General features: G+C 41.8%; 1 protein-coding gene across 4 annotated transcripts in view; it reads right to left on the bottom strand.

The window, feature by feature from the left end:
• The window catches only part of RARB (retinoic acid receptor beta), a gene marked incomplete at its 5' end in the record, with an annotated part of 187,494 nt that overhangs the window by 31,423 nt on the left and 138,344 nt on the right, over window positions 1-17,727 (bottom strand). For all 4 annotated transcript variants that reach the window (XM_084306862.1, XM_084306864.1, XM_084306861.1 and 1 more), the window contains one exon: window positions 11,556-11,697. In XM_084306862.1, coding sequence (XP_084162988.1) covers window positions 11,556-11,697 — 142 coding nt within the window. The remainder of the gene's footprint in view (window positions 1-11,555; window positions 11,698-17,727) is intronic.

The following is a 17,727-nucleotide window of genomic DNA, read 5'->3' as shown; positions in this document are numbered from 1 at the left end:
CTTATCCACTATCTCTCTTGTAGAAATAAAATAAACCATCTCACAGATGACCTTGAAGTAGTGTTACAGCAAGCAGAACACGGTCAAGTTACTCCTTGCATGGAAAGAGCAGCTCACACAGTTAGGGATGCTGCACATGCAAGGTGCAATAGCTTAGCATGGAGGTTGCTCACAGATTTACCTTCCTGGGCTTCCTCCGTTGATACATCTATGCTACAAAATGGGTAAAATCTGTGCAGTGCCAACTTCTGTCTTCTTGGTATGTACAGAAAGCTCTCAGGCATTAGCCAAAATAAACATATTATACTCAGAACAATGAAAAATAATTTTCAATTGTTACTGTGCCACTGGGACATCCTATAAAAGTATACAGCATATGAAAACAAGTAAAAGTATTGTGCACTGTAGGAGCACAGATAACTAATGGATTCTTACGAAACATTGTGGTACTTCCATAAACCCCTGCGATTCTTGACAATTTCCATTTTTCCCACATCCCTTCCATTGTGTTACCATTTCAATACACATGAAATAGTGCACATTGTAATTGGCTAGCTGGAGTTAAAATGAAAACAAATGAACCAGAACTTTTTTTCAGGACAGATGAGAAGTAGTAAAAGATTTGCAGCAGCACTCGGGGTTGACCAACATTGGGAAACCTGCCGATGACTGACACCGACGGAGACTTAACAGGTGAAAACAGCATCTCCAGATCGACTGGAGAGTCGAGGCATTATGGTCTCTCTCACTCTTTCAAAAGTACTGTGATATCTTCACCAAAATTATCTGTGAAGTGAATGAAGCGCATGGCACCTCAACCATCTGATGAATTACACGTGCCCATTGCAAAAGAAGAGGTGCAGTTGTGCCTGCAACACCTTTAAAAAGCTTTCCCTCATCTTCCAATGTCACTCAATTTCTATTTGTAATGTTTTAATTTGTTCTCACTTCTAAATTTTCTCATTTGATTTAATGCTTTCTTTTCAGACTCCCAAGTTTTATGGGAAGAGTTTCCCAGATTTAAATTCACAGAGCTCTGACTCCAAGAAAAGACCGGAGGTATAATTATCAACCTACTTAACGTGGTAAAGAACAATCCCAAATGCAAAATGCGCGACACTATGCCAGCAATCCTTCTTCCCACAAGCTTAAAGACTAAAAATGTTTAAAAATATAATGCGCTGAAAACGATACAAATGTAATACGCTTTGTTAGTCTGTCATTTTAAATGGTTTGTAAAGTCTTCCCTCGGAGGATTTGACTTAAATCATTCATTAACTTGAGGCTGATGGCTTTGTCCTGGAAAGGGGGAAGAACATGAATTTCTCAAATGTAACCCAATTTCCTAACAGAAACAAAAACAACCTGATAAAATTCAGTCACCAAAAGCATGTATCCTACTCCAAGCAGAAGCGTAAATAAATTAATTACAAAGTGAGCTCAGTCAGCAAAATCCAATTTTATGAGGAGTGTAAATTAACATTTCACTTGCTTAAAAGTTTAAAAAAAGAAAGCAAGAAAGAAAAGTAGGTCAGCATGTTTCCCCAGCATGTCTTTCTGACTCCATTAAAACTGTCTGTCAGATGACTAACCAAGCCTGTAATCCAACTAAAAGCATGTTTGCTTTCTGTTGCACTTTTTGCCAGGGGAAAGGAAGAATTCCACTCAGCTTTAATGCTGAAATTCAGGTAAACATCTTGAAAAGTCAGATAATTTCCTCACATTTACCTACCGAATCCATTTGTATCGACAATAAGCAACTGGTTATGGATTCACGATGCTGAGAAACAATCCCACAGATGATTAAACGCTTACCGGCCTTAGGCACTGCCCACAGGGCTATAAGATACCATTATTTAAAGCCAATGTCAGAACTGCCTCTCCCTCTGATTGACAGAATTTTCATAAGACTTAACAATTTAGAGTTTTCGTAAGACTGAAAAATGTAGAGTTTTCACGTGAACGTGGCAATATGCAAAGAAGTACTGGAATAAGGTGAGACAGGACAAAGCTGTTGCTGTTAGCTTTTACTGTGCCAAAGGAATCAGAAAATCCCCACACCTTATGATCTTTCTCTTTCCTTTTGCTAGCATTAACAAGCAGAGCGATATTTAAGTTAGGATAGGAAGGGTGTTATTTCTCCTGCCATCTAACTTTAAGAAATCCTGCACGCTTTCCATGTGAGCGCCGAAGAACTGGAGATTAACTGTTCCAATGTATTTTAAATCGAGCATGTGATACCGAGTCAAACCAAAAACAAATCACAGCTATTTTTAGAGCGCAGTCCTAGGGCTGCTAGCATCCCTGCAGGAGGATCTGCAGTGTGTCAGCTGGCTTATCAGTGGCGTGGCAATGGAAAACTCCCTCTGCTGCAACAATTCATGCAGTGGGTGAAAGCAAGCCATCTGAGTCCGACAGTGTCAGCAGAGGGAAATCCATGGCCTCATCTACTTAAGTAAAGATTTTCCTAGAGAGTCTTTGGGAGCTTACTGGTTTCCGAGTGGCTTCTTTTTATCTTCCACGCCATCAGCACAGGAGTCAGCCTCCACTGAGAGGCCAGCACGGTCTTTGTTCCTTTGCAGTCTGCAGAGGAGCCCACCCTATGCAAGACCACTGAAGGGATCAAAGGAGGAGATCACTGAGGAAAACAGAGGAGTAAGTTTGCAAATACAAAGCATCAGGAAGACGTGCACATTCTCATGTATGTTTCTTCTAGGACCAAGCACGTGCCTCTTCTGATACTAAGTCCTCCAGGCACTTCTGGGTTGCTGCTGCTCCGACTTCTCAGAACTCTTGGGAACAATTTATCGCACTTCTCATGAACCTTGGCTACTGCAGATAACATTTTCAGGTTGGCCTGACAACCAAATAAGCCATGTTTAGCTTCAAGGTCCAGGACACTGGCAATTTGCTCGTTCCCAGACTGATATTTATCTCATCAACATTTCTTCATCCCTCAGATTCAACATCCCAAAATAAGAAAAGCGTTCAAAGGGAGAAAAAAAAATGCACAGCAATAGGCAGCAGAGAGACCGCAAGGTGCCAGTAGAAAGCACAACCAAACGGCACAATGGCAATTAGGCGAAAGAGATGCATCAAAGACGCCCCATGCCCCTGAACAAGAAAATGATCCGAATGAGGAATAGGAAGCAGTGAACTGAGTGCATAAAGAAAGAATGGAGGCTCTGAAACAAAGCTTTTGAGGTCATGGGATTGGGGTCTCAGCAGTTATGTCTGCATGACCAAGCAAGCGTGGCCTCAGCCCTGTGCTTTGGAGCGCGTGGGCTGGGCAGGGACAAGCTACTCCACATTTCCCATCTGCTCTTACAACAACATTGCCTGGCACAAGGCAGAGAGGATAACGCAGGGCTTTCCTGACATGATAACAGTGGGGATACGAAACTCAAGCAGAGGCAACCTACAATAAATGCATGCAGTCAGCATCTTTGTATGTACAGTCGGGAATAATGCTACAACAACCCCACACACCCCGCAAAATCGAAGTGGGGGACAAGAAAGAGCAGAAAAAGGCCACAGAAATAATCAGATCCATGTGAAGTGAAAAAACGCCATGGTGTGAGATGAAACAAGTCTGAAGTTATGCCTGCTTCAGTGCTGTACCCGTCCCCACAAGAGGCAGACCTCCGGAGGAGGTGGCATGTGGCTGGACTGCCACAGAAACCTCACCTGCTAACATCAAGGGAGACATCAGCCAAACTACGGCCTGATTAGATGTGCTCCCTTTAAAAAGGAAAGGGTTCGATCACGTCAGGGGACTTTGATAAAGCCACTGAATAGTAACACGTACTTCACTGTGAGTGTGCTGCAGATTTAAGTCCTGGCTGCTTTGTAGAAATTAGACTGTGCGTGCTTTATTCTTTTCACTGGCTCTAGTTATCTCTGAGTTTCACCTATTTTGAAAGAAAAGTTATGCATGCCCTGTGTCATCCAGCTGAATTCCTTCCACAGGGGAAGATCAAGAGGCATTCAGAAAGTCCAGAAGTTCATAACATCTAATTGACACCTTTTCTTTTCCTAAAAGCCATCTGTTTCAGAGCCGTACCGGGTACTGCAGCGAGGATGATTAGCATAATAACTTCAGAAGTGCCACAACTTTAATAAAACACCTTGTTAAGCAAAACGTAAGAAGGGCGCACATTCGCAGTCATGGAGGATGAGAATTTATGGACGCGGACAAAGGCTGCAGAAAGCATCTGAGCCCCGGTAACTTCGGCGAGGATCCGTGTTGTCATAGAGACAGCAGAGAGCAAGGAAAAGTTCACCACGGTAGCTATACCTTAGTGAATAAGTCTTAATGTAACTTCCAGCTGAGGACATGTAATCAATCTCCGTATGAGCTTATTGAAGGAATTCCCTTTATGCTTACTCAGTCCTCAAGAGCCCAAAATGAGGGAAAAGGTTTTAAAATATATATATTTTATTACTTCTAAAGACAAGCCAAGGCCCAGTGCTTCCACTGGATGAAAGGGAGGGAACAAAAAGATAACTGTTTCCTTTGAACGAGAAATGATGTGAAACATGAAAAACTTGACAAAGACATTCAATAATATATATACATTTTTAAAACGATGGAAAGAGTAATTCTAGGGCAGCCAGGCGAGACCAGCCATGTGCAATGGTGTCTCCTCTTTCCCCCAGAGACTTCCCCACCGAGGTGGCCCCAGCATCTCACTGCTGCTCTTCTCCCCCTCCCCGTCAGGTCTGACTGCCTCATTCCCTCTTACGCTACCAGATGCAGGAGTTTCCCTGCTCCTCCTTCTCTCTCCACGCCTTTCTCCTGGCATCTCTCTCCCTGTCAGTGCCCAATCCCTGGTTTATTTTCGTGGGGGGGCAGAAGCCCTTTCTCTCCCTCCCTGGGTTCGGGCTCGTGCCTCCAGGCTCAGTTCCACCACCTGGGAGGTTTTGGGTTGCTGGAGCTGACAAAAAAGAACAGAGAAGCAGTGCCAGGGGTTGTTTATTGGCCAGGGTCTTCGATTCTTAGCTTACACAATTACGGGTTTTGTATGTGAGGAAGAAATTGCAGTGCTAGCGTGTCATGATATAAAGCTGCAGCTATGTGCGTAATGCCTGAAAGGCAATGAGCAGAAGAAAAAGAGAACCTCAGAACTCTATTCATACTTCTCCCTAACATTTTAAGATATAAAGATCAGACTAATTGCCAAATAGTCTTGACTTGAGCAGGGTTCACTAATCACGCTCTGCTTGAGGAATTAGGAGAGAATTTACTTAGCCACATCATGAAAGGTGCCAATAAATTGTTCAGCTGGAGAGTTAACATAATAAAAAAAATCATTTTTTATGTTATTTTCTTTAGCAGTTTATTAATTGCTGCCTGAAATACTTTTCTGAAACACAACGAGCTGCAAATGAATTCATGGGCTATTAATCTGCTGTACATGGCACTGGAGGGAAAGCTCATTAGGTGAGTTGATGCAATTACTGCTATTACATAACCATCTTCACAGAACATAGAGTAAATTATGAATAATAACATTCAACCTAAGTTGCTCCTTCAAACATTAAAGCCGCCAAGTGAAAGCCATGCAAAATCAGGGGGAAAGGCTAAAACACCAAAGAGGCAGGCCCCTCTGAAGAGAAGAAAAGCAAAGCAGATCTGCTTCTTTTAAGGCACCAAATCAGTGAGAAAAGCAGAAGATGTTTATTTAACTATGGGAAACAGCATGCAACAAGTAGATTACGATAGAATTTTAATCGTGTATAAAACATTTTCAGCCACCCAGCATAACAAAGTGTGCATTATCTCTGGCAGAGGACAGACTGCAAGGACTGTCCTGTTTTTTTGTAGCACGGAGATCCTTTATGTTGCTTTGCTCTGATCTTATAAAATCCCCCCATCCATGGGAATGAGCATTTGGCATTAATTTTTAAAGGTTTCCAGTTTCTCAGACTGAAAAAATAAATACAAGCATTCCTATCTGATCAGAAACTGAAAAACAAACATGCAACCTTAATGAACAACACAAAAAAGAAGGGGCCTGTATGGCTTGTTCACTGTTTTCCCACTATCTAGACACTTAATTCTTAATTTCTTTGGTATTTTCACAGTTTACCTCTTTTGCCTTCAAAGCACTTACAATACAAGGTCTCCCAGCTCCTGTAAAAAGGGTCATCATTTTCACCTATCAAGATAGGAAAACTAGTCTAATCAGCTTGTAACATTTGCAGAGAGGAATTAGTCCCAGAACAGAATTCAGGGTTTTGTGATTCCTACTTTGATATTTCAATCATGCCTCCTGAGAAACCAATGAGTGTCAGCAGGCAAGGTAACTGCTCCGGGATGTCTGAAAAAGCCCCCAGCCACTGCGTGGTATTTAGGTACCTAGTTAAAAATCTAGCCCATAGCAAAGCAGAAGCAATTCTTAAATTCAGTACACTGGAAAAAAAAATAAAAATAAAAACACTTCATTTCTGAGTAAAAGCATTTAAGTGAAGATTTCATGCATTTTAATTAATTCAAGTTAAAATGATGTCAGTGCATCTGCACGAGCTTCCGAAACGTAACTACAGAGACTAGCCCTCTACTCAACAACTCACTGGAGATGGAATTCAGTTCAGTAAGGGGCCTGGAAAAAAATGAAACAGGCGCATAAAGTAAAAAATACAAACACGACAGCTCTTTAAGTTGATGTTTCCTGGTTGCTGATTTAAACCAGAATTAAAATAAGTAAATCAATTCAGCCTATTGTTCAGTAGCAGAATGTAATTGCATGTTCTGAGAAACATGAACATTTAAATATTACAAGACTTTGAAGTCTGCGACGAAAAGCAACAGACATTTCTGGGCAAGTTTTTAAAAAAACAACAAATACAGAACACAAAATCTGGATTCTCTCCACTTCATGGTAATTCCCCTGCATTCCCTCCCTTCCTCCAGGGAGGTTAATTGTAAGCAGATTTACAAATCTGAACATTGCTTCAGTGCACTGAAGCAATCTGGAACAATAATTCTGTGCCTTTATAAACATAATTTTGCTCTATTAGAGCTCACTGCGGATGAGGTTTGTGCCAGCACAGGGGGCTCTTCTGCACCACACCACGGTACGTGGGCTGGGGGTTTGCCTGAGAGGGACCCAACAGATCGATAAGCACAGTGGTGGTCCTTGCAGCCTGCACATTTTCTAGAAGAGGGAGGATGGAAGTGGAAGAGCTGCTAGGCTAAGCGGAGCAGTTGTGGCAGAAAGAAGCTCCATTTTCCTTCCTCCATACTCTGGAATAAACCCGGCTTGGGTTTTCTGTAAGGGTAGGTTTCACCTTACAAAGCACACATTCCAGCATCCTCCTTGAAAGAGCCCACTATCATTTAAGACTTTTGCCCTGTTTCCCACACGCTCCCCTAATTGTGCGGGGCAGCACCAGTCGTGTGACCCCGCGCTAGCTCCCAAGCACTGAGGTCCATGCGTCCCGACAACAGACTGCTGCTCGCTGACACCTGGGGTCAGGCCAGGGATGATGCTCCAACATCAGCTTAGAGATCACGCAATCAAAGGGCAAAGGTTAGTTTCCTAAGGCTCTCCATCACATAATGAGCCACTGTCAGCCTCGGTAGCCTTCTCACTTCAGTGACAGCAAAAAAAAAAAAAAAAAGTCCTGTGTGATTACAATTTGTCTCTACACGTCAATTAAAAAAAAATAAAAAATTAACGGACTGGAAGGGTAAAAAGGACAGAAATGTTTTGGAGTGGGTATCAGAGCTTCAGCTGCACCTACACTCTCCTGAACAAGCTTCTGGAGCCCCACAAATGAGCCCCACAAGTGAACTTACAATAAACCCCAAAGCTGAAACATCACCAGGGGAGGGGTTGGCCGAGGGCTGTTCTATTTAGAGGTGCAGCTCCGGATGCAGGGGGCACTAGGCTCAGGAGTCTCTGAAGCAGGGGATCTGACAAAAGACAGCAGGGCTTTATTTCAAGCCATGTTTTGCACGGATAAGGATGATAAGAGAGTCATCACTGAATCGCTTCCCCTCACACCCTTTGTCTTGTCTATTTGGAGCACAAACTTTGCAGCAGCAATACACAATGAAAGCCAGTCCCTGCACTGGTGGGATCCAGTTTCAGCTGGGTCCCGCAGATATTATCATAATACAAATAGCTCCACTGCTGCCCTGGAGGCGGACTTGTTATTGACCTCTCTTGATCAGATCTGGGGACTAAAATGGGGTCGAAGATAACTTTTTTTTCCCCATACGAACAAAACAACCTATAAAGAGATGCAAATTTGGTGCATTCCTTTGTCGTCTCACTTCATTCTCTAAAACAAGATAAAAGCACACAAGAAATGCTCAGTGTCTGTTCTCTTCCAACATGCTGTATCTCCATCTCCAAGTTCTTACTTATTACACTGGCGAGGCAGCCAGTTCTATCTCTGATGTTTGTGTGCAATGCTCGTTAAACTCAAAAGCAGTTGCATATGTGAGCGCTTTTGCATGCCCTTTAAATGCAGAACAAACGAAAACACGACCATAGCATTTAAGCACAGATTACTCTGAATGCTGAAATTTTGCATTTACTCCTCCTCAGCTCCTGGGAACAGACCCTGTGGTTCCTACTTGTGGCTGCCCACTGCGATTACTTTCCCCATTTGGGACTGGTTTGAACATTGTAGGCTTGTTTCCCTACGAGACTTCTCTGATTCTTTTCTCTGTCCTTTGTTCGAGGCTTTCATATTACAAGGTAACAGAACTGTAAGAAGACAGACGAGCAAAATGCCAGGAAGTTACTTGGGGAAAAGAAAAGCCTCCATCTCCTTTAAAAAAAAAATAAAAAAAAAAGCCTACTGACAAATGTTCCTTAGTTTACATAAACTCATCAAGAAATAGAGTTGAAACCTGGAGACTTGTATGAAAGAAGGTCAGAAAATAAAATAGTTTATCAAATCTCTCAAGAGTTGAAAAGCTACTGTTTATGAAAGGATAACACAGAATCACTTCAGACTTTTGAACCAAGAAAGCAAGAGACACGGTGAGCTGATGACATTTAAAGTAACTTCTCTATTCCTTTGCATACACCTCCTACAGAAACATCCCTCACTTCTCCCCACTATCCTCAGTGGTCCCCCTCCAAGCTGGTACCCCCTCTTTCGGTGCCCGTGGTGGTTTGAGATAAAGGCGACTGCCAAAGGGCAATTTTGCTGTGTTCACCCTAAGAAACAGGCAGACCAAAACGTTAATTCTTGCCTGTAAAGCTCCTGCTATCCTATGAGAGAACACCAACTATCACCTTAAAGGCAGTAAGTCTTTATACTTTACCCTAAGTAACTTGGGTTAACACGTTAGGAATACTGCTGCTATTTCCAAAGCCTGCTCTGACGTGACGTGACAGCATTTAATAAGATTACTATTTCACGTCAGCAATAAAATCCTTCGGAATTCGAGGCCAGCAAACCCTGAGGTGAGGAAAGTGTTTCTTCTTCTCTCTCAAACTGCATCATGCTGGTTTATCCACAAAAAATGCTTCATATGCACAGGTATGTATGCAGTCATATACCTAGGAGTAATATCCTTACTTCATCTTGCATCTTTATCTGTATTCAGCCTACCTCCTCCTTTACTCTTGTCATGGTCTCCATTCCAGTAAACTGTATGTAGCGTTTGTTATTATTGACCACTCTTTTTGCTAAAAAGTAAAGATTCCTGGGCAGAACTATTGCCATTGCCACAGTCTGCCTTATAGGAATATCCAGACATTTCATTTACTATAAATGATAGCCTTAAGATTACTTTTATGACAATCTACAGCATTATCAAACTGTGTTTCTCACCCTAAAACATCTAACATGCAGTTAGGAGCTGTGGTCACTGGAGCCCATAGCAGCTTACATAGACCCATCTACACAAGACATCCTTTGTATGATGTTCTCCCTCCTGGACCTTTAGTCAAACAAAGTTGCCCTTCATGCATGCAAGAAAACTTGAAACCCCAACAACAACGGCAGTAAAGTCATGGAAATCCTAAGACCTCCTAGCTCCTCCAGCTCTTGAGACTTGATGTGGGGCCATTTTCAGCAGCTGTAATTTCAGATTTCCATGAGGAGAAGTTAGAAAAACTGCAGAGTGAACATAAAGATCTATCTGGTTTGTTCTCTGGCTCCTCGGCACTCTTCCTCTAAGAGGAGAAGGAGATGGTAGGAGAGAGAAAAAGGATGCAACCAGGACAGATCAGCATGGCTTTGGGACCTATTCTGCTTCTGCCCAAAGATGCAGAAGTGAACTACTGGGAAGCGTAATGCAATTTATGGAGGAAAAATGGTGAAGATGAGAATGGATTTAAGTCACAGTTCAGTCATAAACATCTCATTAGTGTTAATTTTTTTTTTCTCCAGTCTGTATGTCTCTCTAAGGAACTCCCGTGGGTGAAGTAGAGTAAGGAAGTGGTATCGGGCAATTTTCTTCCTCTCTAATGCTCAAACTGCAAATTTCTGTAGTGTTTATTGTTGGAACTAACCTACTGAAATCAGGAACAGCACTGATTGAGGTAAAAACTCTCAGCAACCAAATAAGTCATTACACCAAAGATTTTTTTTCTTACTGCCATCACTCCATTCAAAAATGGGAATTTTTCAGAAGCATTACACCCCTTAGAGACTTGAGAATGGCTTTTTTGGGGGGTAGATTTCTATGCTTGACAGGGATATCAATAAACTGGAAAATGAGAAAAATCACATACTTCTATCTGTATATTTTAAAATGCTAATTTGAAGGGCAAAACCTGGATTTCTAGAAAAGAAGGCAGGGAAAGTTGTCTTTTCATGTGTGTGCACTTGGAAGTATTTGTTCATAGTCAGGTTTACTGGCTTTGTGGGTTTAGAAGGGGATTAACCAGCTTGTTTCACCTTTCAGAGGAGCTCCAACAAGTAAAAACAGAAGACTCAATGCCATTGTAGCATCAGGCTCTGTAAAATGTCACAAATGGTGTTAACACCAGAAGAAGGACCTCTTGCAAAAGCACCCACACTGGCACAAGGAGAAGGTGCAAGGCTGAAGAAGGCTGCTATGTGCTGCAAAGGCCATCGGGAGGCCCTTGGGAAACGACACCCTGGGCTGACAGGAGAAAAACTTGCCAAGCAGCGAAGCCACAAGCTGCTCTGCACGGCTGTGGGAGGACTGAAACAGCCCTTAAGAAGCCAGTGCCATCTCACTTATGCCCCAGGAAGCCATTTCTAGAACATAGGGGAGATAATCCAACCTTAAAGCAAGCATGTGTGATTTTGTTCCTTTAGAAAACCTGGTGAAATGACCCACGTAGAAGTTGTCACATCCACACAGGTTGGCCATGTTGCACAGAGAGCACATTGCACTATTTGGTCTTAAGTGACAGCATCTAGGCTGCAAAGTTAAGGACTCAGAAGTCAATAAAGCACATCTGAAGTCGTGTGCAAAGTTCAAACTCCTTTCTGTGCACATGAATACAGACACTGGCTTCAATTGCGTAACTGTGTAATATTTTTCTTCCTTTGGGACTGTCACATATACTTAGGATATGACAAACAATAAATTGCTTCCGAAGACAACTTACATTCTTTGGACATTCCCACTTCAAAGCACTTCTGTAGTCTGCAGTACTGGCAGCGATTTCTGGTAACTTTATTGATAACACAATTTTTATCTCTATGACATGTGTAAACCATGTTCTTCTGGATACTTCTGCGGAAAAAGCCCTGAAATCAAGAAAAAAAGAAATCGAATAAACCTTTGAGCATCCCATAAACCTTAGAGACAGACACTAGCATAGCTTTAAAATAACAAAATAAAATCAAAGTTATGGTTGGAGCATGGCATCTTTAAAGACTCACTCTTTTATAATTAAGTATTGTTGTTTTTTGTTTTTTTTTTTTTTTTTTTTTTCCTGCAACATAAAAACTCATCTCTTAACCAAAAACAAATTAAATAATGCAACCAAAAGCCAAAATAAGCAAAACTACAACTAGTAACAGCACTCAGGAAATGAAGTCCTGAAGTTTTACATGAAGACTCAGATAAAAATGTTTTTTGCTTATGGATTTAGCAATGAGCTGGGTAAACAACAGCTTTCTTAATTGATCCACTTGGAAGTCAAATACTCATCCAACAACCAAGAGTCTCTCAGCCTAAAGATCCCATCCTTTTCTGTTAGCACAGAGGTTCTCTGTAGCTCGAATACTGCACGTAGAAAATGAAGTAATTTGAAATCCATGTCTTTTAGCTGTCTGAATTCCTACAACAATTAATTAGGCTTCTGCAGGTGGAAGAGTTCCAGTATCAGGTTATTGAGTTGTGAACTTGTAAAAGTCGCCAATTACAGCATTTTTCTTATTGAGATACAGCTGTGAAAATAATCATGTAATTATAATGATCTTGAACAGAAATTAAAGAGGACTAGAGGTCTGGTTTATACTTAAGGAACAACATTTGCCTGGATTCCTCCTTTGGCAAGTAAAAGAGAAAAACAGTCATAAATGGCAAGATTAGCTGGCACAGAGAAAAAGGCAAAACCAAATTAATTTCTTTATCTACGCTAAAAACCAAGCTGTAGATAATATCACATAATAATGAAGAAGAAAAAAAGAGGATTACTTTAAGCATTTGAGAAATCAACCCACAGATATTCAGTGAAAGTATTTCTGCAACAGGCATCTGGACACTTGACAGTACCATTTAACCTTCTCCAACAGATTCTGAAAATCATTTCAGCGAGTGCCAGGGTCAAATTTCAGTCAACACTGTAGCATTATATAAGAACAGTTAGCAATTTAATATTTGTTGGAGGACTTGAGAGGTTAAAACTCTTCAACCAGCCACATGTTTACACCCCACGGGGAAGTGGTAAACTCGATGCCACAGATGATAGCTCTGTACCAACAATGCGTTTGTCTGAAGATGTAATCATGGTGAGCTATAAAATTGGCTCTCCTAAATGCACTCACAGAGATATGCAATAGTTCAAAAGCCCCAAACCCTGTCATTCGTAGTTAACTGAGAGAGTTTCTGGCCATACAATCAGGGAGTGGTAGGGCAGGCACAGTCAGTAAGGGCTGGTCATAAATTCCTTGCACACCCAACATGCTATAGATGCTAATGTTATGAAAATTCCTCAAATTCACTCAGAACTGAAAAATATCTCCTTAATCACGTAACCCCTGGCAAGAGTTTTCTGTTCTTGCACAGGCAAGCCTCATCCTGACATTAGCTTCTCTGACTTAGAAGACACTTCATACAATCATCAAAGAGCTAACAAAAAACATTTCTTTCTCAAGCTACAGGACACAGCAGAAGCATTCAAAGACAGTTGTTTAGGCAATTAAAATGTTTAAAGATTATCAATAACACTGATATCTTACATTCTGCGCTTTGCTCACTAACATTGCTTTAATGTTTGTTAGGAAAATATGGCACATACATTTATTTACTTGCCGAGAAGAAAATTTATGGTAATTTCCACTTACTATTTTCTTGCTTTGGTATTTCTCTAATTGCAATGCCTGGCTTCGTGGTAATTGTTGATGATGCTAAGTAGAACTGTGAGAAGTCTATGACATCTTCTTGAGTTCAACAGACAGAAATTGTGAACTGTCCTGGTTCAAGGATCTCCATACGGCTTATTTAGTCACTGCTTTTTACATGGCATGAGGTAGGGGAAGGCAAGACTGGTAGCTTCCCCTGCAGCCGTCATGGTTTAATCTATTGCTACATGTCACTGATGGAATAAGACTCCGAACATCAGCCTGACACTGCAGGAAGCAGAATGGCCTGAACGAACAAATACGACTCTTGTGCAGCGGCCATCTCACTGTGCTGAACAACTGGAGTAATTTAATAAACGCAGCTCCCAGAACCTCCTTGTTGTCTGCACGTTCCTTGGGGCACAGGCCACCAGTCATCCATGCTTGAGCAACTTCAGATTTACTGAAACAGGCACTACTTGAAACAAAATTCAAGAGTCAAAAGCGTCACCCAGTACAGAGAAGAGAGGAAACAGCCTCCCTCGTTGTACCTGTAATTCACCCAAATATAGCCAGAGGTTAATGGCACCCACTGAGTGATCATTTGTTCTGATATTTAGACACAGGTTCTGCATCCTTTTAACCTAGGGTCTAATTACAACCCATCAGGAAGGAAAGTAGAGAAGGTTACCTCAGTCCTTAGCACACATAGTTGACCACACAGCCAAACGGAAAAAGGTGATCTGACTTCTGCAGATGACAAGCATAAAGCATTCATGAACTCATTACTAATATAAAAGGCTTAAGAGAACAAACCTAGAAAAAGCAGATATCCAGGATGAAATTAAGGGTTTCTTCAACACCCTAAGGTCCTCAGAAATATCCTACCCCTCAGAAATACCCTACATAGAGTGAGATATATAGAAGAGAGTACTGTGGAAGTTTAGACTTGTATTACAAAAAAAAAAAAAATCTTACATATTTGATGTTTCTGGACTTACTCACAAAACAGAAAAAAAAAAAAAAAGTGAACCTGTTAATGTAAAAATATTCATATGAAAAAAGGTATAATGTGGTCCTGCTCAAAGGACCTGTTTTGTCTGAGGAACCTTAGCGCCCACCCCTAAGTACTTTTCTACCAGACAGCAGCAGGATACTATTTCTACTGAGACGTGTGGCAAGCTCATTTTAAAACCTTGACAATACGTCACTGAACAGATTTGATCTGTCTCTGGACAGACACTAAGAAAAATGCCCAGATTATAGATATTATTTAGTTTCTCTGCATGCGAAAGCCAAACCGAAACCATCCCACGGGGGGTAATAGGCCATTCTTCAGGCACAAAATGGCAAGCAGCATTTGTTTAGCTCTGTGGTTTGGTTCTGGGAGCTGCCTCCACACCCCTCACGCTGTGCAGGCACAAGCATGGGGAGGCACTCCGAGCAGGGTCATGCCCAGATTATTTCCCAAATCTGATGGTAGGCTAAGAAAAATATTTGCTCATGAGGAAAACCTCTATGCCAGATAACTGCGCGGAATGACGGGGGCTTTTCTCTCCGTATACTTTCTCTCCCTCCAGTCTGTCTCACCCCAAGTGTCAGGTTTATAGCGCAGGCCATAAACGCAAATCAGACACACTCCAGGCACCCAAAATAGTGAACATGCCTGGCTCGATGCCGTGTCACACGTGCAGCCAGCCTGAGGCCTCTGGGATGGGCGCAGAAGATGTGATTTGAGGGAGGCCGTGGCTGGGGCAGGAAGGCAGGCTGCCATCGGCTGCGGAAAATGGCCGCCTGCCCCCAGGCCTGTGCGCTGCCTCCTTTCTGGGCTTGCTCGCACTGCGCTGCAGCAAAACCGAAACACAAACACTGCCGAGCATGTCCCCCAGCAGGTATGCGACAGGCTCGCACTTGAACGTGGCCCTTGCTCATCCCCCAGGTATGTGACTTGTTGCACCACTGGGGATGTGGCACATCGCCCGTGGCTGTGTGGCTTCCTGCTGAGCCCGTCTCACAGACCGCAGCAAGAGCAGAAGCCTGCCTCTGTCCCTGCACAGGTACCTGCACCTCACCTGCTTTGGCTACCGGCACCTCTGCAGCCAGAGACAACACCCATATTGCTCATATCCTTTTTTTTTTCCCCACACTATGTTCACTAAAAATAGCAAAGTTAGAAGCAGGCCGACATGTATGTTTTCCTCCTGTACTCTTTGTCAAGTGACTTGAACCCTAGCTCACAATCCCAACAGTTTCTTCAAAAAACATGAAAGGAAATCTGAATGCAACCTAACCTAAAGATGTTGTCAGAAATTTTGGAGACAGCAAACTACCGCTGTTTGTAAACTAATCGGCTTCAAGTTCCTATAGGCTTTTGGAAGACAAAGCTACTACTGATGATAATACATTCACCTCAGAAGGAATCTGTTCTGCTCAATATTTAAATGAAGAATGTTTTATACAAATATTTTAGCATTCCTTCCAAATTAACTCCCTGTGATGGGAGATGAGACACTCCTGTGCCAAAAACAAGCACAGATGATTCTTTGTAATTTAAAGCACACTACAAATACAAAGACAAAGACATTCTGTGAGATATAAAACATTACTGTGGTACAAAACTGTTTTTGATAGCATCTACAAAGCACTTGAAATTCAAGTAGAGAAACCTACTAAGACCTATCAGGAACAGTGATTTGCTCTAATATTCCTCTACGCACAACTTTTGAAAGGAGCACGGATCTTGTGTTTTCTTTTAGCAAAGACAAAGAAGCTTTACAGAAATCACACTTTTGAATTAATTCTGTCCTTCTGAGCTGCTGTTACTGGCAGCCTTCACACAAAGCACTTTGGACTGACATTTCAATTTTTAATCTCATCTTTTCTGCACACCACGCCATGCTCCTCCCAAGCCCACCAATCTTGTTATCTTAATGGATGACAGATAGAGTATCACTCTGACCATGCCACATTAGGCATCCTCATTTACCCAGTGCAAGGAAAAAATGCTGAGTATAAATTATTCAGAAATGTATTGTATCAGCGTGTGTTCTCTGAGCATTCACCACTGGCAGAGCAGACAGATTATTTTTCACTTTTAATTGTGTTGATATCTTATCTGCTGCACTGAAAGCAGAGAGTGATACGTGAAACCATATGTACCAAGCAGAAAATAAACCCAGTTTACTAGGTCTATTGCTTAAAATTAAATAACTGATTTAGTCAATGTAACTTCAACATGGTGCCAAACAAACCACGCCATCCCACCCACCATACATTTTTGTAGTTACCTGTCAGTGTGTCAAAACTTAAAGAGCTCAATTCAGAGGATATTAACTATTTCAGGGAGATTTGGAATGCCACCATGCCACTGGTTATCTGAATACAAAGGAAGACATTAAGGATAAACCCTTAAAAAGATGCTAACTGTTCAAGCTGACAAAGTCTTACAGAATTGTTAGCACGAACTGCTACCCTTACCTATCTGAGAGGGAACCTATACAGTTCCCAGTCCTTCACTGTCCAGTTGATTTTGGCAAGTCACACGATTTAAAGCCGAAGTTATACCCATTACATGAAGAGATGGATCATTTGATCTCAACAGCTTTTTAAAAATATTTTGCCAGCAGAGGGTATGCCAAATCTTTTTTCATAGATGTAGCGGGCTTACAAGTTGAAAAATTGCATTGCAAGCCAGTGACAGAGTAATCAGCAGAGAAGGGCTATTGCTAGCTCAATCTGTTTAAACAGCCTGCTCAGTTCATCTGGTTCAGCTTTGATTACCCCCAAATACAACCAGCCAGCTATGACTCTCACAGATTTAGAGGCTATTCTTTGGTAAATTTGCAAAATAAGCTTCTGAGTGAAGTGAATTGCTACTTTATCGTAAAAGAAACAAAGGAGTAGGAAAGACTTTTCTGTGGAATGGTTTATCAGTCATTTATAAACTCTGACTGACTGAGCTTTGAAGGGAAAAATACAGAACAGAAACAGCTGAAAAGAAAACCCAGCTCATGACATACCTGAAACTTCTGCTGTTAGGTTTACTGTGACATACAGGACATGTTAGTATGCACCCTTCTAAATGTTTTTGTGATACATAGCCTCTTTTCAATCTATTTATTTCAGTCATTCAAGTAACCCTCTATACTCGCTAGCCCTGTAAAGCTTGCATAGGTAAGGTAAGAACCCAGTTCCTGCTGTCTCTGGAGCATCAGCAAAGACATTTAAGCTCCCTGTGATGAGATCTGCACAAAACTACTTTGCTGTGTG

This window comes from Netta rufina (assembly GCF_964035555.1).
Source record: "Netta rufina genome assembly, chromosome: 2".
NCBI classification, from domain to species: Eukaryota; Metazoa; Chordata; class Aves; order Anseriformes; family Anatidae; genus Netta; species Netta rufina.
Note: the sequence above shows the minus strand (reverse complement) of the source record. Positions and strands in the feature narration are given on the sequence as shown.